The sequence below is a fragment of the Bremia lactucae genome, linkage group LG13, assembly GCF_004359215.1.
Source record: "Bremia lactucae strain SF5 linkage group LG13, whole genome shotgun sequence".
Lineage (NCBI taxonomy): Eukaryota > Oomycota > Peronosporomycetes > Peronosporales > Peronosporaceae > Bremia > Bremia lactucae.
Window position 1 is genome coordinate 1,452,624 of NC_090622.1, and position 21,303 is coordinate 1,473,926.

General features: G+C 44.5%; 5 protein-coding genes across 5 annotated transcripts; 4 read left to right on the top strand and 1 right to left on the bottom strand.

Annotated features, from left to right (window-relative positions):
- Positions 1 to 9,140: 9,140 nt before the first annotated feature.
- CCR75_008699 (uncharacterized protein) lies at positions 9,141 to 10,790 on the top strand (the record flags this gene model as incomplete). Its single annotated transcript, XM_067966749.1, has 4 exons — positions 9,141 to 9,303; positions 9,386 to 9,489; positions 9,591 to 9,652; positions 9,721 to 10,790. 4 exons carry the CDS (start codon positions 9,141 to 9,143, stop codon positions 9,815 to 9,817), a joined length of 426 nt encoding a protein of 141 aa, XP_067818964.1. The 3' UTR covers positions 9,818 to 10,790.
- CCR75_008700 (uncharacterized protein) lies at positions 10,026 to 10,709 on the bottom strand (the record flags this gene model as incomplete). The annotated part of the gene is made up of 1 exon (XM_067966750.1): positions 10,026 to 10,709. One exon carries the CDS (start codon positions 10,707 to 10,709, stop codon positions 10,026 to 10,028), a length of 684 nt encoding a protein of 227 aa, XP_067818696.1.
- A 364-nt stretch (positions 10,791 to 11,154) lies between the features above and the next one.
- On the top strand, positions 11,155 to 11,343 carry CCR75_008698 (uncharacterized protein; the record flags this gene model as incomplete). The annotated part of the gene is made up of 1 exon (XM_067966748.1): positions 11,155 to 11,343. The coding sequence occupies one exon, from the start codon at positions 11,155 to 11,157 to the stop codon at positions 11,341 to 11,343; it is 189 nt and encodes a 62-aa protein (XP_067818963.1).
- A 2,358-nt stretch (positions 11,344 to 13,701) lies between these two features.
- On the top strand, positions 13,702 to 15,185 carry CCR75_008697 (uncharacterized protein). Its single transcript, XM_067966747.1, has 3 exons — positions 13,702 to 13,882; positions 13,954 to 14,358; positions 14,438 to 15,185. Exons 1-3 carry the CDS (start codon positions 13,858 to 13,860, stop codon positions 15,058 to 15,060), a joined length of 1,053 nt encoding a protein of 350 aa, XP_067818966.1. The 5' UTR covers positions 13,702 to 13,857; the 3' UTR covers positions 15,061 to 15,185.
- Positions 15,186 to 15,422: 237 nt separating this feature from the next.
- CCR75_008696 (uncharacterized protein) lies at positions 15,423 to 18,042 on the top strand. The gene is made up of 2 exons (XM_067966746.1): positions 15,423 to 15,995; positions 16,068 to 18,042. Exons 1-2 carry the CDS (start codon positions 15,588 to 15,590, stop codon positions 17,853 to 17,855), a joined length of 2,196 nt encoding a protein of 731 aa, XP_067818965.1. The 5' UTR covers positions 15,423 to 15,587; the 3' UTR covers positions 17,856 to 18,042.
- The last annotated feature ends 3,261 nt before the right edge of the window (positions 18,043 to 21,303 follow it).

Consider the following 21,303-nt stretch of genomic DNA (forward strand, 5'->3'; position numbering starts at 1 on the left):
CCCCCCCTTAAACTAGAGGATCCCTCTAATTGGGTGGGTATGCGAGGATGGCGTAAGCCATTCACAAAGAACGGTGTATGCGTTGTAGACGCATGCACCGAATTATTGATGGCGAATTCGACCATCGGTAAAAACTCGCTCCAATTCGGATACGATTGGACGTAACCTCGAAGTATCTCTTCGAGGACGCTATTTACGCGTTCTGTTTGACCATCCGTTTCTAGGTGACCGGATGTTGACATAGTCAGCCGTGTTCCGAGATATCGGAACGCGGATTGCCAGAACTCCGCCGTGAAACGTGGATCTCTATCCGAGACCAATTCACGGGTAGACCGTGGAGTTTGAATACCGTGTCGATAAAGACACGGGCACAACCTGGAGCCGTGATCGACTCTGGTACTGCAACAAGAAATACCATCTTGCTGAATCTGTCTACAAAAACAAGGATTCCATTGTTTTTGCGATTAACTTCGGGAAATCCGAAGTCGAAGTCCATAGATGCGGACTGCCAACATCTACATGAAGTGGTATAGGTTGGAGACGTGCACGGGATGAAGGGCTAGGCTTCACCCGTTGACCTACCTCGCAAGCACGAATGTACTTGCGCACGCGCTGATAATGGCGGGGCCAGTAAAAGTCGCGACTTACTGTGAGATAAGATTTCTCGCGTCCACGATGCCCACTTGTTGGTGCATCGTGACACTCATACATGATTCGCTAACGCAAAACATTGTGAGTTGGGACGACGACACGTGGAGTGTCGCCGACAACGGCTGTGTCATACAATAAGTTGTTGCGTGTTGTGTAACGATTGGATAACGATCAATATAAGAAAGGTAAATCTTTATTAGATTTATTAAATGGATTGAATAGATGATTAATTAAACATAGAAGGTCCTTATCTTCTGTGTAGCCTTTCTTTATGTCATTAACTAAGGTTGATGACGGAACCGTGTTGCAACAGAGGGTTAATTTCACTGTTGGAGTGCACTGCTGACTCAAATCGGGTCGGCCTGGTAACGCATCAGCGACGACATTGAGTCGTCCTGGCTTATATTCCACGGAGAAATTATACTCCGCGAAGAAGGATAGCCACCTCGCGATTCTTTGCGAGAGGTGTGGGCAATTTACGGCCGCGCGTAATGACGCGTGGTCCGTATATACGATGAACGGTCTATCTTAAAGGGGATAGACCCTAATTTAGCCAATGCATATTTCATGGCAAGGAGTTCCTCGTCATGCACTGGGTAATTGCGTTCAGCTTGTTGCAGCTGGCGCGATTGGTAACAGACGACGCGCTCCGCGCCGTCTGTATCGTATTGCATTAACAGTCGGGCTGTAACGGGGTGTACCGTTACATAAGTATTATTTTCTATAAGCGAAATAAGAATATTATTTCCTATGGGAAGAAATAAATCAAAAAAAGTACAAAATTATTATGTTTATTAGTTTTGACTTAAATAGTTCTAATTTTACCAAATTTGCTAATATTGTTGCAATAAGATATTTGCTCTACTAATTGGTTGAATTTTTGTCTAACTCAACCCCGTCAATCGTTGCAAGACACGATTGTGCGGGGCGCAAGGAGGCGCAATACTTAAGTCAGCTATTAATAGACCAAGTTCAGTAGTAGATGAAGATCATTACGTAGGAAACTATATATACTAATCAGTTTTACTTTTTCGCTAATTCAAAGCCTTAGTATAGACCTTTAAGCTAAAGCCCTTATTTTTCATAAGAAATCTTCCTCTGCACCTTTGTTGATGAGAAGTTTTGAGAAACCTCACCTACACTGTAACCAGTGTAAGATTAACTAGTACTGATCAGTACTAGCGGAAGTAGCCCCATTTCAACTGATAGCACTTCGCAGTCCGTTCAGCGACCTACGCACATATCAACCGACATGGGCATGTTGAATGAAGCAGGAGGAAGCTTTCCAGCCCCTCAAGAAGAGCGTGTGGATGTCCTAAGAGTGAGTACGATGGCCTTACTTATGGGTCCGGTGCTGCATGACTGCACAAGACCTCAGTGTGAATACATAATACATTGTGTAGTTAAATCCCGACGGCTGTGCACAAGCACAGGCAGCGTCGAAGTTCGACCACTCGAATAATTTGAAAGGTACGAAACAAGGATGCTTGCTTGAAAAGCAACATCCAAGAAAGTTTAAAGCGCCCGTCTACTCGAGGCAGTGCAAAAGTCCTTGATCGACTGGAGAGTCGATAGTAGAGGATCTTGCTGTGGCAGTGCAACCACAGCTAGAGGTAGTTTAGGGAGGATACTCCCCAAATAAAATTTGTGGGAATAAGTCTCCATAAACCTGTGGTCAAAATTCTCAGGTACCATTGGAAATAAGTTTAAAAGAGGAAATTTAAACAATACATGTCTTAGTAAACAATTGATTAAGAGTAGGCGCTTAAACACTTGATCTAATAGCGCCTCCAAGTTAGCTTCGGAGATAACTCAATTGCCAATGCTAGAATTGAAACGGTTCTTGCGTGATCTGCGTAGTGGCGAAGTTAAGCAGGTCTGCGTACTTGTCACAGATGACAATTAAGTGGCCAATATTCGTTCGGCAATAGTATTCTTTGAGAACGAACCAGTTCTCAGCAGCTCATCGATAGACGAAAGTGTCCTCGATTATAAGACTCGAATTGAATGGTTAATATTTAATGCTAGGAGTCTTTAAAAAGAAACCCTTTGTATAAGAATTTAATTAAATTCAAGGATGTATTCCCTGAATCAGTACCGTGCGAGTTGCCTAAGGATAAAGGCTCGACACGAAATTAAACTAATTACAGGTCCGAAATACTGTGTCATGAAGCAATGGTCATTGCCTAGTGAACAAGTATTAGCGATCGACAAATTCTTTGCCAATCGCTAAAGAGCGGGCCATGTTAGGGAATCAATTTTACCACATAGCTTCTCGACTTTATGCGTGCGTAAAGCAACATGAGGATGGCGGATTGTGCATGCATTCAATAAATTGAGCGCTGCAACGGTACCAGCTCAAACGCCGAAATCACGAAAAGACGCAATGATTGATGGTATGTCAAAGAGTACTATTTTTTCGTCAATGATTCTAATTGATGGAATCTATCAGATCCTCACGCGTGAGCAAGATATCCCGTTCACAGCAGTAAGCACCCCAAGCGGCATGCTATGGGAGTGGCTACTCATGCCACAGAGGCTTAGTAATGCCCCTGTGACATTTAACAGATGTGTTGCGTGATTTCGCACCAAGTTATTTTGATGATGTCTTCATTCATAGCAGAGCCATGAGTGCAGAATGTACTCAAATCTCCAGAAGTGTATGTTCGCTGCAAGCGAAATACGACTTCTTGGATGCATCGTAGGTAAACACGGTGTAAGCCCGGATCCGGAAAAGATCAAGGCGATCACCGTTTAACCTGTGCCAGTCGATGTAAAGGGACTTCCTAAGTTCCTCGGTTTAGCGGCGTACCTGTACAAGTACCCAAGAAATCATGCCGAAACGACAGTACATCTTTCTTCTTCAATGAAGAAAATGTAAAGTGGTCGTAAAACGCTGATTGTCGGCGTTCCTTTGAATGTGCTTCAAGCAAAGCTTGACGCAATCGCCAATTCTGGTAATTGCGTACCAAGACCGACCATTTCACGTGATGTGTGACGCCAGCGATTTAGCAATCGGCTGTACGTTAATGCAATTGACACAGACGGCGCAAAGCGCGTCGTCTGTTATCAATCGCGTCAGCTTCAACCAGCTAAAGCAAGTATCCAGCGCATAAAAAGGAACTCCTTGCCATGAAATATGCTCTAGCTAAGTGTAGGGTCTATCTCTTGGAAGATAAACCTTTCATTGTATATACGGACCATGCGACAATACGCACGGCCGTAAACAGACCACACCTCTTGCAAAGAATGGCGGGATGGTTGTCTTTCTTCGCGGAGTATAAACTAGGACAACTTAACGACGTCGCTAATACCCATTCGCGCCGGCCCAATTATGAGCTGGTTGCGTAAACGAACAGTGAGCATAAGGCCACTACTGCAACAATCAACACTGAGCTAAAGGCCACTGTTGCAACAATTAGCGTTCCGTCGTCAACATTTCTCGACGACGTTAGAAGAGCTTATCCACAAGATAAGGCTCTTAAAGAGTTGATGGATTACCTTTAAAATCCATCACAACAATCCCTAAAAGGATTGTCAAAATTGTATCGATCCCCAACAGATCGATACACAACACACAATGGGTAACTGTATTACACAGCCAATGCTGTCGACATACCTCGTGTCGTCATCCCCATCCATAATAATTTGCGTTTACGCATCATATATGAGTGGCACAATGCATCAAAAAGAGATCATCATGGACGTGAGAAGACCTATCTCACGATAAGTCGCGACTTTTTTTTTGGCCACGCCAGTATGATTTCGCCCGCAAGCACATACGTGCTTGCGAAGTTTGTCAACGGGCGAAGCCCAGTGCTTCATCCCGAAAGGGTCTGACGAAGTGTCAAACAACCTAGTCATCACCTTTTTGGTTGTTACGGTAGAACCCGTAGGTTCAGGCGAGTTCAACTTGAACTCCCTCAGACTTTACGAGCGCGCCATTCTCTAAACGAAAGGTAGCCTTTCTAGCTTTTGATCCTGGCAAAGCAACTCTTCATCGCCCGTCTCTAATTTAGAGCTCCGTTACAACCTGTGCCTGTTCCGGCAAAGTGTGACAGTCTGTATCCATGGACTTCATATTCGGATTTTTCGACGACGAACATAAGAATAGTGTTATTTCTGTTTTGTCGATTGTTTTAGCAAAATGGCTCAGCTTACTTCAGTACCTGAGTTGATCACAGCCAAAGGATGTGATCGTGTCTTTATTGACACGACATTTCGACTACTCGGATACCTCGCGCTTTAAGGCAGAGGAAGACTTTTAGACTCAAAGAGTCGCTTATTTCATAAAATTAGCAAGTGTCACAACGTAACGAGTCGTACAAGTTCGTAGAGCTTAGTGGTACTAGTTTAAGTGACGCATTGAGTCGTAGAAACAAGCGGCAACTTGTCTTAGAAAGTGTATGCTTTAGGGACCTCCGATACACTCTCAGCCTAGCGTCTCAATCGACTGAGCGGACCTTAAACTTCAGTAACACTGTGGCGAAGGGGGAGGTGTGAACAAATACACACATCATAAGACGAAAGTTCTTGCTTACAGGCTTGAACCCGCACGCGACAGGGGCTAGCTTATTTAGTGCGGATGACAAATTTGTCATCTGCGTATTATGTACAATCATTCTCTAATTTGAGGCCAAAGAAGCATCTTCTTTACAACATCTTTGACATCAGTCGATAGCGATCGGGTCCTTGTAATAATAACCGCTGCGATAACATATCAGTACTTGCACAGTCGAGGAGCGTGAACAGCAAAAGAAATGTCCGGTCTTGTGCAGCAAATATTCCAAAGCAAACTTCAAAGCAGCGACTTAAATGTCTTGATGTATGACACTCAGGTGCACCAGGCCCATTGGCCGGCATTAGCGATCTCCTCCAGTTTGATCGTCATCCAAAAGGTCTCCTCCCAATTGAGCTCGCGCTGACTTTGCTTTATCGATCCCATGCTTGAAAAGTAACTTATGAATAGCTGGTTCTCGATCAATCTTGTAACCTGACTCGGAATTGTAATGGACTCGCATTCCAAGAAATTTCTCAGCCATTCCAAGGTCCTTTAACCCAAGACAAGCATATGCGAGAAGAAACCATCAACACGCTGGTTACTGATCCGGTCATCAAGAGGTCATCTACATAGGTGCCGACAAGAATAGTTCCTTCTAGGTCAGACTTAAAATTAAACATGTGTCTGTAATGTATATTGCACGAATCAAATATCTGTCAGCGTTGCATGTAGGAGCTGGTACCACAGCCTACCAGCCTACTTTGAGCCTTAAAGGTATCGTTCCAAACAAAAAAACAAATATCCTTGAAGGTATCTACGCCACACTTGGACAGATACTCATACGTAAAAGTCATTCCTTCAGGAATATGAAGATGTATATCAACTCCAACTTCTTTAGCAGCTCGCAAGTAAGCTCTTGGCACCTCAAAATGCCGAGCTAGTGTACGCCAATACATGCAATTGCCTAAGAAGCGTTTGCACTTGTCATGTCCAACACCGCGGCAAAAGGCAGCAAAAAATCACACCGAGCACCGGAGAGTGGTCAAAATACAATCTGATGTGCCGTATTTGCACATTAAGTGGATATACAAAGAAAAAATACACAAAAGACGGAGGAATTGAACGTTACAAAGCACGACGTGTTGCGTGTAACGTTTCATTTGCACGCAATGGTGTAAATCCTTCACAATTAACGCATTCCTATCGAATTTGGTCGGGACTGCGCATCGCCTCGCAAAAATTCTTCGGGTCGGGCATATGCGTAAATTCAGATTAAGAAACCTGCGAGATGGCAGCAACGACTGCGTTCACCACAACACCGGATGCTGGCGAGGATTTGTCTAAATGGCAGCTGTGACTGCGTTTACAAGTTCACGCGATGGCTTCAAAACAATTGAATTTTCATGTCCGCCTCCACTTGTCGCAGTGACTTTTTGTAGTACGCTTAGATCGTCGCAACACATTCTTAATGGGTTTAGCTCGCGGTTTATCCTGACGCGTCTCAGCTGGATTTTCCATCTGTCAAGTTTGAATTACAACAGGCATTTGACGATCTACACTAGCGAACTGATCTTGGAGCGTGCGCGCTAGCTCTCGTAATTAATTCTCGACCTTGTTACATAAGACCTCCCTCCAATTATCGATCTGTCTGAGTCTTGACGGACGTGGCGTGTAGTGATGGCAATACGATCACGCGGAAGCCAAACGCGACCATCTCATTGCTTTTTTTAATCAACAACTCTAACTTCGGAGCGCTGCTTCCATAAATCCTTTTAGAATCAAGGTACACTGCGACCCCAAAAAATAATATCCACCAGACATGGCGTCTTCCCAGTCAACATCTCCATTGGGGACGCCCGCTTAGGGTTGGAACGGGTTAATATTCTGCTCAAAACGTTAGCCGCATATTTGGCTGTATCGCCTCCAAAAAAGTGGTACATCACACGAAAAGTTCATGCAGCAAACCATATTCGATACCATCTGGTGCATGCGCTCCGTCTTTCCTCTTCTTGCCTGGTTTCCAGGGGGAAACAAGTACAAAAATCCTCATTTATCGAAAGATCGCCTAATCAATGAAAATCGATTGCCCAGTCGAGATCATTGCGGCGAATGAAGCAGTGACGGACACTGCATCGACTGGATAGCCTCGGCAATTACTACCTTTGATCAATCATAAACTTCACATTTATATGATTTGATTTACATAACTTATGCAAAATGACACGCAAAGTGAACAATGCTCCCTTTATTTCCGAACAAAAGTCCCACGCAGAAAAGTCCCCTTTAAGTCCGAACGAAGGGGTTTATAAGTATTTAAAAGTTCAATAAGGACATTTTTATAAATATTCTCGTTACATAGCGGGCATAATCAGTAACCTGTAATAAAGAGACATCCCCATCACGATAACAATTTATTCGATTTGGCAAATTCACTGCAAAAATTGTTACAAGTCCAAAAATGTACCTCCTTTAACGAGCAAATTTTTATAAAATAATGTCCAAAAACAACATATTTCCAAACATCCACATTACGACTAGAAATAAAGCCTCAAATGGCTCTTCGGTCCTTGCGGCAAGCTCCCCGAGCATTGTGCAAGTTCTCTCCCCGCTCGGGATCAATGCACACTCGTACGACATATCGTATCGCCTCCATTGGTTCCACCTCCACCTCCAGTGAATCCATGTTGCCCTTAATCTGTGTACGCAATGCCGCAACTACCCACGGCAAGCTGGACGTTTTGTTGCCACTCCCTGGTGTTAAGGGCCTCACGCGCTTAGGGCTAACTGATGCCACTACAAGTGTCCAAGATTTTATCAATGCAATAAAAGCCAATGATACGTCTTTAAAAACTGTGGAAATCGCGACACTCGATGGCACGAAGCTTGCTCGTACTGTGCGTCTCAGCGAACTCACGTCCATGTCTTTCTGTGTACGACTGAACCACATTAGCGTATTGATTGAAAGTGACGCTGCTGCAATGGACAGTCGAAGAGTTAGAGAGGAAAATGTGGCCTTTGCTACCGTGAAATCCGAGATTGAAAAAAAGTCGCAACTAATTGTAGGTGCCCGAAAAGCCCTTGTTTTTTTATTTTCTTTGTGGCTAATGGTGGGTGCGGTGGTTGTAGTTGCCATTGCCTGAATTTTACCGAATGTGCCATAATGCAGGTGCGGAAGAGAAAGTTGCCACCAAGTGGCTACGAGAATTGCAACGCCGGAATCTTGTGGTCCACTTTGATCGATCCCGAAACCCGCAACTGGAAAATGCATTAATTTTGCGACCATATGTGCGTTGTTTACGTATTCAAACGACGAGAATGGGTCTTTTGTTGACATGATTGCGTGAGTGATGGGTAGAGTATGGAGAGTCTTTTAACGCTACAGAACGCGTTGGATTCGGAGGTCTACAACATTAAACATAACCGCAAAGTCAAGGAGCGACAACTGGCGGAGCTCCAGTGGTCATTAAAGAAACTAAAGCAAGTGGAGAAAGAAGTGGCGTTAGCGGCCCGCCGTTTACCAAATTTGCAAAAATGGGTCGGTCTTACGAGTTTGACCAGTTTTTATGGGTCACTGATGTATTGCGTCTGGGACGTTTACTCGTGGGATGTTATGGAACCGATTACGTACTTTATTGGCTTTACTGCTGTGCTTGGCAACTCCTTTTACCATACGATTACGAAAAAGGTGGGGTGATTACGAATCAAAAATGAGTTGGCAAAGGGTCTAATGTTGCGAAATGGGTGCTAGGATCCGACGTATAGCAACATATGGCAAAAGCGCTATTTGCATCGCGTCGACGTGTTGAGTAAACAGCGTAAACACGATCCGATGGAAATGAAGAAGCTTCAAGCTTGCATTATGGACCTTCGAAATGATATCTCCATGCTCCTGCAGTGGGAAAAAAACAAGCAAGTGCCTTAATCGAATTTGCCAGAAGACTAGCTTGCATGATTAATTAGGATTGTTGCCTTGATACAATAAAGAATTATGCGTTTTTCATATCTACCAATCACTACCCGATTTCCGACAAATTTATTTACAAATGCCTTTGGCAAAACACAAAGATCTGTCATGGCGGCAAATCAGAGCATTAAAGAGTTGCTGGCTGCTGAGAGCAAGGCGTCTAAAATTATCACCGAGGCGCGTCAAGGTGAGCTCTTACAAGACAGTGCTTTCGTATCTGATGTATAAAGTCTGGCTTTTTCCATTTGCGTGCACGTAAACTTCCTTAGAACGCGGCGAGCGACTCAAGCAGGCCAAACTCGAGGCAGAGGCTGAAATCACGGCCTATCGCAAACAAATGGAGCGCAATTTCCAAATGAATGGCAACAATGACGTAAGGAAAAGTTGCGACACAATTTTCGAATTTATTGGTAGAGAGAAAAGAAAGGAAACTGGCTAAGATGATTGTCCTCTTTTATTCTTTCTTTTAAATAGTTGATGGGCGAAGATTCAAGCGTGTTGGAGGATGCAACTCAGCGTGATATTGAAAAGATGCAGTATGATTCTTTTTTTATTCTCTTCGTTTTTTATATTGTACCTGTGAACGGTGATCAATCAATTGCAGGGCCGAGTTTGAGCAGAACAAACAATCCGTTATTACCATGATGGGGCAACATGCCGTGCGCGTGTTAATTCATGTACCGGAGGCGCATAAAATTTAGTTTTGGAGAATTTTAAGCGACGAAGCCGCTGTCTTAAAGGTAAAACCTTCAAGACTTCATAAATCACAATGTGGTTGCGTTTTATCAATAGCAAATAAATCTTCGATAAAGCGTAAATGTTTCGCAAGCAGAATGTCAACTGAAAAATGGTTATACATGAGTTACGTTTCTTATACAGAAAAGAGCTAAAAATTAGGTTCATTATTACTCACACCAACATTCTCTTATCTACTCCACTGTCAACAAAGTGGCTACAAAGGATTCCATTTAATGGAATCAGATTCTTCACTTTGGTAGAATTTCTTCGCTTCGGATGTTTGGCCAGAGGGTGTTCATGCTTACGGGACAGCACTTCCGCGCGGTGCTTATTAAGGTTGCAAATAGCTGCTCGACTAACGTGATATTCTTTTGCCAACGCCGACTGCTTTTCCCCTTGCGCGATTCGTAATAAAATGTGTCGTCGATCAATTTCCCGTAAATACCGCGAGGCCTTTGACTGCCCTTGATTGCGTATACCTAAGGTCGACGTCCTGTCTCCCATACTACAGTCAAGGTCTTGGCCAATCGGTTCCACTTCGCAGTGGCTAACGCCATTTCGAGGTTTTTTCATCGGTGTGGCAAATTGCGGGCATTGGAAAAGGTATTTGAGAACGGGGGTACGGTGCCGTACAAAGTTGCTGGAGAAATCACGGGCCGATGTAATCGATTCTCGATGCTGTGTTGCGTGATGGTGTCGGAGTAGAGTTGCCATATTAGGAAGCCTGTGGACACGGCCATGACTAGGAAAGGTGTTGTGCGGAGAGCGATGGAATGGCTGTAGATACACGTGATATTGCTCTTGAACGAGGGGCTGCTGGTGCACTACCGAGAACGAGTTGTCACGAGGAGCCATGGTAGCTCTAGAGATGCCAAAAGCAAAAATGATCGATTGTTGCAACACACTAAGGAAGTTTAAAATGCAATTGTTTTTTTTTGTTTTCTTCAAACCGTTTTATACTCGCAACACACGTAAATGGAAGTCCCGTTAAAAGGAATTATGGCTGAAAAGGACGTCAGGGTCCCGTTTTGTGATCAGGGGAATTAACAGCAGAAATAAACGGAATGCGACAACCCCCAACTGCTTGTCAAAACGATCAGCTTTTTTCTGGGACGCGCCGGGATAGCACGAGAGGAGTCATCGTGAATTTTTGTACGGTATATAGAGACGAGTTTCAAGGAACAATAATAATAATAATAATAATCGAAAGTCAAGGTACGTTTTAAATGTTTAAATGTATCGCTTTCAACGAGTGTGAAATAAGGTTCTCGCTTTTTACAACCATTTGGTCGCGTCTGTAATGTGTCACTTCGTGTCGCAAAAGTGTGCAGCGTCGTTGCCAGTCTCCACGATCGACGTTATGATGAAGCACATAGATGCGCATGGCAAGAAGCAAAGGCTTGAAGGCCTCGTTATTACGACAACAGATGCCGTCGTCGCTACTGAAGAAGAGCGGGCTTCAAAGAAACGATGTACGGACAACAGATGAAACGCTTTTGATTTTAGAGGCAGAGGTTTTTCCATCTGTTGTCGACTCACTGGACTTGGAAGTCAGCTGCGATAGCGGATCTAGTAGTGCCTCCTTTTAGTTGCAGAAATGGAGTCGTAATCGCGTGAGATGGAAAACCCCTTGAAAGCTGCGATACATTCATCGAGTGAGTGCCATGTGAAACAAGCACTCACTTTCTGGTCCACTGATTATCTGCAGAACAAGACAAGATTTGTCGAGTACGTTTTGTAGAGGAAGGACCTTGAAGGAAGAGGCCATATTCTGCGTCGTCAATACTCGCGATAAACAATTGATAAACAATTTTGTGAAAAGCCTCGTTTGGGCGGTTCAGTTACACCAATTCCTTTTTTTAATGGATAATTATTTCAGTAATTTTTTTTGATAACGCAATGCGTTTGTCGCAAGGATGGAAGAAGTTTGTTTCGTTTCTGCACCGCCATTCGATTCAAAAATATTTCATTTTTCTTTTGTCAAGCTGAATCGAATCTAAGTGAATTATTGGTTTGTATGTACTGTGCACTGTATAACCTTGAGAAATATTGCCACTATAACCGCTGTTGCTCTTTGGAATTGGCAAGTCACTACAAACGTGGGACAGTGATAATGGACCCTCCCGGTTCAAAAGGTCTTATATTGATCAGCGTAATATAATATTGGTGCCTTTTCTTAGGCTGGCTGCGAGCTCGATAAGAGCTGTCCGCTTTCAAGCCTTAGAAAGCTTTCTACATTCAAAATGCGAGCACCGACTCCAAAGTCAAGTGTTCCGATTGCCATCATCACAATGCAATTCATAATAACTCAGTACCAACAGCCACAATAAAGATGCAAGCGATCGGGAATAAGATTGATAAGGTGCCAAGTATCCATATATGTATATTGCAAATTGAGGATGAAACCCCTACTTTGAAACACCGTCTTTACGAGATCTAGTCTCTCGTAAGGTGCAATCTTTACGCCATTCGAACGAAGGAAAGGGGACGTAGTATTGGCATGCCGCTGAACTTGCTCGCCTCCACCAGCCACTCGTCGCTAATAGTAGTAGTTCAAAATAAACGTAACGTGAATGGCGCAACTACGTCCGAATGTCAGCACAGGAAACGTCTGATTCACAATATTCAGATCAGTCGTTTATTTATGACAATGACAACGAGTGTAGCCACTCTCGTCATACTAATGGATTTCTACTAATCGGAATGCACCTAATCCTTTTCGTCACAATTTTACTACACGACTTTTTTTCTTACAAAATTGATGTATTAAAGAACGAAAATAGCAATGTAAGGCCACGACGACTCTTTTTCTTGTCCAAAAGTCCACAAGTTTACCAATCTACTCCGCACATCACCTGGACGGCCATATTCTGGTGGTTGCAATACGTTCGTACGAGTTTATGGCGTCTAAAGAGTCGTTGCCAACACGATTTGCATCATGGGAATGCCCACCCTTTATCTTTGTTACTTGTCGCTTATAAGCCAATACCAGTTAACAACGTACACGGCAAATTGATTCGTTTGGCTCCGGCCGTGCTTTTCCGTGTAAGTGAGAGAGTGACTATGTCATTCAATAGGGGATCTTATATATCGCATCGGGTCTTTAAACCCCTTCCTGTCGGTACGAGGACATGGTATAAATTATGGAAAAAAATGTATTTGGACTCGAATGTTTTCATGAAACGAAAATAGGAAACGGCCTCTTTGTCGACTTAGAAAACATTATGTCGATCACTATGCCGCTAAGTGGCTCATCGATCTACGCAATGGGCGCAGCACTCGCTACCGTGAGCCATTTAACAAAATAGGAAGCGTCCGATAGCATACGCTTTTGAGCCAAGACGGCCAGTCTGTGGGTGAAATAAGGCCGTGCTCGTATTCATTCTGGATAAAGCATTTGGTCAAGTCTTTCAGGGCAAGTCGATGACCTTGAATGACGAATGGTGACCAGTATAGTTGCAATGGCAACTAGACGGTAGTACCGATATTATTAAAGGGTGTCTCTAAAACCTATCGACTAAAAACTGAAAGAGTCGTCCCCGTTCATAACATGACTGATTGTAAAGAGTTCTGTGAGCTACTTTAGCTCTGTCCATCGATAGAATGACTCTAAATCGCCCATATAAACACGTGGATTGCGTCAAACGGGGTATCAAGCTTCAGCTCGTAGAAGAAAGATGATGGTTCTTTCGGCCTTTTCAGTTTACCGACTTTTTCAGTGTACCGATATCGAGTTCGGTTTTGGCTGAGTCTACCTATCTCCCCCACCCCTAGGTGGACAAAATCCAGTCAGTTTGCCAGCTGCAAAGTCTCGTAACTACGGCAAAAAAGCAAGTCGTTCAGCCAAGCGATCAGCCCGAGTTTGTTTTCCACAGCGAATTCTTCACTCCTATCGTGGCTTCGCGAGACTTGCGGCCCTCTTTAATAAAGCGGTGTCACGTGCGTCGATCCCGCGGACCCCGTATACCCCCTTGTTCGAGGATTCTCCCTCGTCGTGGCCACCATGTTTATGAAAAATACCGTTTTAAGTACGTAATGAATTGCCAGTGCTTCAGCGCAAAAACCTCGTCCGCTCACGCAGGTTTTGCCATTGTTGCAGCGGTATTCCTTTCGTTAGTTTCGGCGGGTACAGCATTCTATGCGTTGGCGTACCCCGCGTGGTTTCAACAGCACTATCGTCGCGACGGCAAAGACGTGTATCAAGGGTACGGACTCTTTGCGTTCTACTCGACCAACAGCCTCGAATCGCCCTTTTACGCGTCCGCCACGGTCTTGCAGTATGCCGACTTTTGTGTCCAAAATTATACAACCCCAAATTATATGCTTGGAGATGGTGCGGATTTTCACCATGCGCTCTGCAGTAAACGAATGCGATCGGCACAAGCGACAACGGCCACAGGTGCCGCCATTTCGGTCGTGGGGTTACTCACAGCGATTGGAGCGGTTTATAGTCCTTCGGCAGGGTACATGGAACGGATTGTGTCCTTTTGTACCCTCGTGGGATGTAAGTGACGTCTTTTTTTTTTTTTATTTCAATCGATTCGAAAAAGACTTATTTTTTTTTTTTATTTCTAACCAAACAGCCTTGTTATTGGCCGTGTCGTTGGTCATTTGGGGCGCACTATTGCAACAGACACTGTACCAAATTGATACCATTAATTCGGCCTATTCAAGTTGCAAGGCTGATGATACCAAGTGGCAATGCTGGTTTTATGGGTACAGTTTTTGGGTCTGTTTAGCCTCTGTTATTGCATTGTCAATTACGGGATACTTAAGCTCGGCGGGACGTGCGGAAAAAATTCGATACTTTCGGAAGACCTACGAACGGGATTTGGCCATTGCTCTTCAACAGAGTGCCGAGGTTACGCGTACCCAATTTGTACGCACGGAATCGTCGGGAGGTTTTGGCGTCAATGCTACACAACAGACTTACGGACAGGCACCAACGCCTTCCCAATCGTTTACTGGACACGCGTACACGACCCCACAGAACCTTCAGCAGTCGCATTATGGCAATACTAGTAATGCCGGGCCCAAACCCGTGGGGTACCAGCGACAGGTTGGGAATGTACCCCTAACGGCTCCATTTACCAATAATTTGAGTCGATCGAATAGCAACGAAAGTGACGCCGTGTACCCCAGTTATAGTGACCAGCGCAAGAACCACTCGTTATTGGGTGGACGACCGAGTGGGGGCGTGGTATGACGTTAAGAAAGAGACAGCGACGCAAAAAGAGTTTGTCGAAATTAAGTGTCGGCATATTTAGCAAGTCGAAATCTACGAAAACAATAAAATATTTTACAATCTTCTAATGGCGTGAATCTTACCAATTCGTTGGTATTTTCGGTTATTAATTACTTGTATAAGAATTCATCTCGTAGATCGAATTGAGTCAGCACAAGCGCGATAAGTTTGCACCCTAGGATGCTATTGTTATGTCGGGGGGTTACACTGAAGCATCGAACGTTCAACACCATTATTGTCTACGAAGTCGCTGTGTAATTATAGTATATGTAAGTTTGTCCATCTGTAATAATAAAATCGTGAGCGTTTTTTAATGCACAATTATATTGCAAGAAATTTATGTCAAAAATTCCGTTAGATTACAATCTAAATGCTCAATGATCGTCAACATTTTTGATAGTGGTAACCCTTTGTCATGTGCTGGGATACGCCCCAGGATTTCAAGTGGTCCACACTTGACGTTTGATTGTGCCTGCCATCAGTTCTAAATGCTTGTGCGACGTTGTGCTCGTCCGCTCTCAAAGGCCGTCCAACGATCCACCGTGTCCACTCGCCATTGGTATCCTTCCCAACACCTCGTGCTTTCATCAGTTGCCTCACGACCTACCACTTACCGCTTTACGTGTCCCTTCAAGGACACCAATGTACCCCTTCATGTACCCCTTTGTCGTCAGTTCTCGAGTACCCCAAACATCAAATGGCCCTCCGAGATTGCCAAGCGAATCCATCGCCGCATGCGCCACTTTCCACGCAATTCTCAAGCCAAGGAACTGATAATGGAAGCGGGTATGAACGCGGCCGAATGGGCCATGGCGTCCTCAAGTTTTCGTAAATCGTTTTTAAAGGAACCTTTTCAATATTTTGAAAATCAAGCGGAACTCGAATCGTTTGGACGGGTACGCTCCTTTTTTCTTCTACGAACCTATATGAAATGTATTTTGTGTCTAAAAAAAAAGTGTACGATCCAGGTTCTGGACGATAAGACTCGTCATAGTTCGTTCATTTTTTATCCGTACTTTGTCGATTATGCCAAAGCCCAGAATTACGTCCCCACGGACCCTGAGAAAACCAAAGCGCTCTCTCTCCAGCAACTTACTGATTTGCGGTTACCCCATCAAATGTACCCATTTGCCACGGCCATGAAACGAAAAATCATTTACCACGCAGGTCCGACAAATAGTGGCAAAACCTATCAAGCACTTGCCCGTTTAAAACAAGCCGGCCCCCATGGTGGTATTTATTGTGGTCCACTTCGATTACTGGCTTTGGAGATTTATGAACGATTAAATGCTGATGGACTGTACACATCTTTAGTGACCGGACAAGAAAAAAAAATTGTTCCCTACGCTACACACATTTCCTGTACGGTCGAAATGGCCCAAATTACAAAAACATGGGATGTGGCCGTCTTGGATGAAATTCAATTAATTGGCGACTTACAACGCGGATGGGCGTGGACCCGTGCCTTCTTTGGTCTTCAAGCCCATGAGATCCACGTCTGTGGATCATCCGAAGCCGTCGAGTTGATTCAAAAGTTTGCCGCCACCACGGGCGATGAGTTTGAAGTGCGTACGTACACGCGTCGATCGCCTTTAATAGTAGCCTCGTCCCATTTACCATCGTACAGTTCGGTACGTCGCGGGGATTGTGTTGTTGCGTTTTCACGTCGAGAGATTTTTCGTATTAAACGGGAAATTGAAGTCCAAACGGGACAAAAGTGTTGCATTATCTACGGTCAATTGCCTCCCGAGACCCGATCGCATCAAGCGCAATTGTTTAATGCTCGTACAAATGACTACAACATTCTCGTGGCATCGGATGCCGTGGGCATGGGATTAAACCTTAATATTCGACGAGTGGTGTTTTCTACGGTCCAAAAGTACAGCGGTCCTCACGGTGGCATGGTAGACATCCCGTCGGCACTTGTGAAGCAAATTGCGGGTCGTGCCGGACGATTTACAAGTGACTATGATGTTGGGGAAGTCACGTGTCTTAGTGAAACGGATTTACGGTACGTTCAAGATTCGTACGATCACGTGCCTTCGAACTTAACGTCGGCCGGTCTTTTTCCCACATCGGATCAGATGGTGGAATTTGCCAAACAGTTGCCAATGATTACGGATTTAGCGGATTTAGTGGATAAGTACGTGATGTTGGCCCGATTGGATGGGGCGTATTTCATGTGCAATTCTCATGACATGAAAGACGCGGCTTCGGTATTGCGGGACACGAACTTAACGTTGTCGGATCGGTTTACGTTTTGCATGTCGCCGGTGGGGTTACGTAACCCACTGGCCCGTCGTGTTTTCCTTGAGTACGCACGGGCCCATTCGTTGCAGCAACGGGTGAAATTGGACATTTATTTGCCAAAAGTTGCCCCGCGTACGGCCGAAGCATTAGGAGAAATTGAAATTAAAGCAAAAATCATTGATTTATACTTGTGGCTATCGTTTCGCTTTGACAAGACGTTTGTGGAAAATCGTTTGGCATTGGAGTTAAAAGCGCGTGTGTTGGAACTCGTGGAGGAAGGGCTTGTGAATACAACGTATGATCGAGAAGAGAGGAAAACGCGGTGGGCAAGTGGGGTGGAGAATGGCCGCAACACGCGATGGCAACAGGATCAAAAGGGGCGATGGAAGCAACAGGAGGGTCGAGGGAAGCAGGAAACGAGGAAAGCGAGTGACGAGGGAGGAGCGATGGGCAAGAGGATGAAGACGTGGTTTGCACGCGTGTTTGGGAAGGAGGGACAAGTGTAGCACGGGTAGATAGAGGTTCTTTTAGGCCATAAATAGAGACACGAGACGTGTTGCCGTTTAGCAACCGGTATGTAGCCATTTGTCGTAGTTTATAATATACGATCTGGTGGTTGCATGTCTTCTTGGCCAATGAAATCACGCTATTGGTATCGACCAGCCATTTTCGAGGAAAATGGGTATACGGAAGGGAAGCAAGAAGAAGGGCAGCCGCAAGCGCAAGGCGAATACGTGGGACGATGCTGCTGCGCCTGTATCGAAAGCAATGACATCACCACAGAAGACGTCCGTTCGATTCCGCCCAAACGGGTCCATGATGAGTCAATGGAAGACGCAAAAAGTTGCTACGCGCGTCCAATCGCGCACGTTTGTTACCAATGTAGCCATGAAGAAGAAAAGGCAATACGAAGTATACAATGCAACACGGGAGCATACAGTCAACGGAATGTATACATCTTCTTGCGAGGTGCAAGAACCCGAACCAATGCAATGCAAACAGTCGAGCGACGAGAGTGAAAGTGATGACGAAGACGCTCGGAAGTCACAAAAGTCCGTCTTTCAAGCCTTTATCGATACGTTTAAAAAACCATCCGAATGCATTGATTATACAGATGATGAAGAGGCAAATGACAAAAGTATACCTGTGTATACTGACGTGGAAAAGCAAGAAAAAGACGCAAATCCACCCAATGAGGAGCAACTTGCGGAAATGGCAAAAGACGATGAAGTTGCAATGCCAGACATGCAAGAAGAAGAAGAAGAAGAAGACATGGATCCATTCCGACGACGGTATTTGTTAAGTTCATTTACCGAAGAGGAAGCCAAGACATTTGAGAGTGCAACACGAAAATTTGTTAAAATTCATGTACCTATGTTGGATGAAGGCAAGTATGAAGTTGGCTACAAAAGTGGAGCAAGTATGTGTGCAGGAGTTGCGTCTGCCATCACGACGCCCGACGTGGCGACTACGAAGAAATTGTATGTACGTGCGCGTCTCTTATCGACGTGGAAAGAGCGTAAAGTGGACGTTGAGACAATGTTTTCCAAAGATTCTGTACCGCGCATGTTGTTTCAGCAAATGGCTACATATACCGATGTGTTTTTTGCCGGTCAAACGTATGAAAATACCCCAGTATTACGCCAATTAAGTGCCATGCATGTTTTAAACCATGTGTTTAAAACACGGGATACCATTTTGCGCAACAATGAGCGTCTCCGGAAGCAGCAAGAACGAAATGTATTAACCGACACACTTACTGAAGGCGAGAAAGAGTACCGGGATCAAGGCTTTTGTCGTGCGACTGTCCTGGTACTTTTGCCCCTCCGAAGTGCTGCCATGGCATTTGTACAGCAATTGCTTGCCCTTTTACCGGCAACAATCGATACGTTTCACAACCAAAACCGGTTTTGGCACGAATTTGGCGGTACGACTGCGTCCCCTCCGTTGCAAGATGAGGAAAAGCCGGAATGGCAACGGGTATTTGCACAAGGCAACAACGACGATTGTTTCCAAGTAGGCTTGGCATTTTCACGCAAAGCTGTGCGTTTTTACAGTGAATACCATCATGCCGACGTGATTCTTGCGTCGCCGTTGGGACTCCGTCAGCAACTTGGCGACGACGTTACGAAATTTGACCATACCGATACAAATACCGATGTCAAACTGACAACTGACGTTTTATCATCCATTGAAGTATGTGTCATTGATTCGGGGAGTCTCATTTGCATGCAAAATATTGACCACTTGCGACTTGTATTGCAAGCAATTAATCAACCGTGCAAAGAAGCGCCCTTTGCGGATTTTGCCCGTCTCCACGAGTGGCATTTGACCTTTTTGGCATCGTTTTTTCGCCAAACGATCGTTTTTGCCCATAATATCGAACCGGTGCTTCATGCCGTAATTAGCAAAACCTGTAAGAATTTATCCGGTGTGGTTAAAATTGCCCCGCGGTACGACATGCGCAATGGCTCGGCAGCCATTGCGCGTGTCGTTCCGCGTGTCAAACAACTCTTCCAGCGCGTGGACATGGACCATCTTGGCCATTTAAGCCCCAATGACGACGTCGAGTGTCGTTTTGCGTACTTTCAAAAGCACGTGTTTGCACGGTTGTTGGACCACCCGCGCAAACACGTGCTTGTGTTTATTCCGTCCTACTTTGACTATGTCCGGCTGCGGAACTTGTTCCACGATAGCATGCATGAAAAACTACTACGGAGTGTGCAATGCTGCGAGTACACGACGAACACGCAAGTGTCTCGGGCCCGCACGACGTTTTTTCATGGCCATTGCCACGTCATGTTGTATACCGAGCGCTTTCATTTTTACCATCAATATCAAATTCGAGGGGTGCACCAAATTATTTGGTATGGATTACCGGTAATGGCGGAGTTTTATCCGGAGATGCTAAATTTGCTTCCAATGCAAGACGAGAGGGACAATAATGGGCTTGTGGATTCCATGGACACGAACGCGTCGATTGCATTGTTTTCACGACTCGATCAATTGCGACTGCAGCGGATCGTTGGGAATAAACGCGCTGAGCGCATGTGTCACGCCAAGGCGCTGAAATCGACGTTTCTCTTTTGTTAGAAATTGGAGGGGTACTATTAAGCAAAGTAGAAATAGAGCTCGTTGGATATATTCTTTTTGCGAGGCAGGATGTTGTTGGATTACGAAACAGTTTGTTTAGTGGCGTACACAACACCACAGATAATGTCGATGCCAATTTTTTAGACTTTAAACTGTTTAAAGCCTGGAATTGGATTCAGAAAACTATTTTTTTTTATTTTCTTAAGCTTCTATACCTCGCACTTTTTTTTTACATTTATTTAAATGTATCATTTTAATCTAACGTGCTGTTTCTGTCTATAGCTCTTGCAATACAAAACGTAACTCAAGTTTCTAAAAACCAAATTAATATGAAATCGCCTTCCTTAATGCGCGTAACATAGACAATTCGAATCAAAGCAATCCGATAGAATCGCAAGCGACAATTTCCTTTCGCAAAGGTAAGAACTGTAGAGGATCACGAATTACGACAGTCGTGAAAAGAACAACGTGCATGGACAGTGGTCTTCGAATGATCTGGAATGAGTGATCAGTTTATAAGGGGATGCATACATTCATTTAAGGAGTAGTTTAATTCTTATACTATTTTCCATTTTGCAGCACAGGAAAGTAGTTGAGCTTTCGTTAATAGGTTTAAGCCCAAATACGTTGGCTCCTAATGTAATCCTCACGGATGACAAGTACTAAATGTGGGAATTTAAGGCACGCATGACACTCGCGCGGAAGGATCTTTCAGATCACGTTTTGATTAAGCCAGAGCCGGTAGTGCTGCGGGGGAATCCTGTATATAAAGTCGCCGATATGAAGGCTCTTAATGTACTAGTGAGGCTGCCCTCTCCAACTATCAGTGCATGGTTCGGGAATGTGAGTCTGCTATTTTGA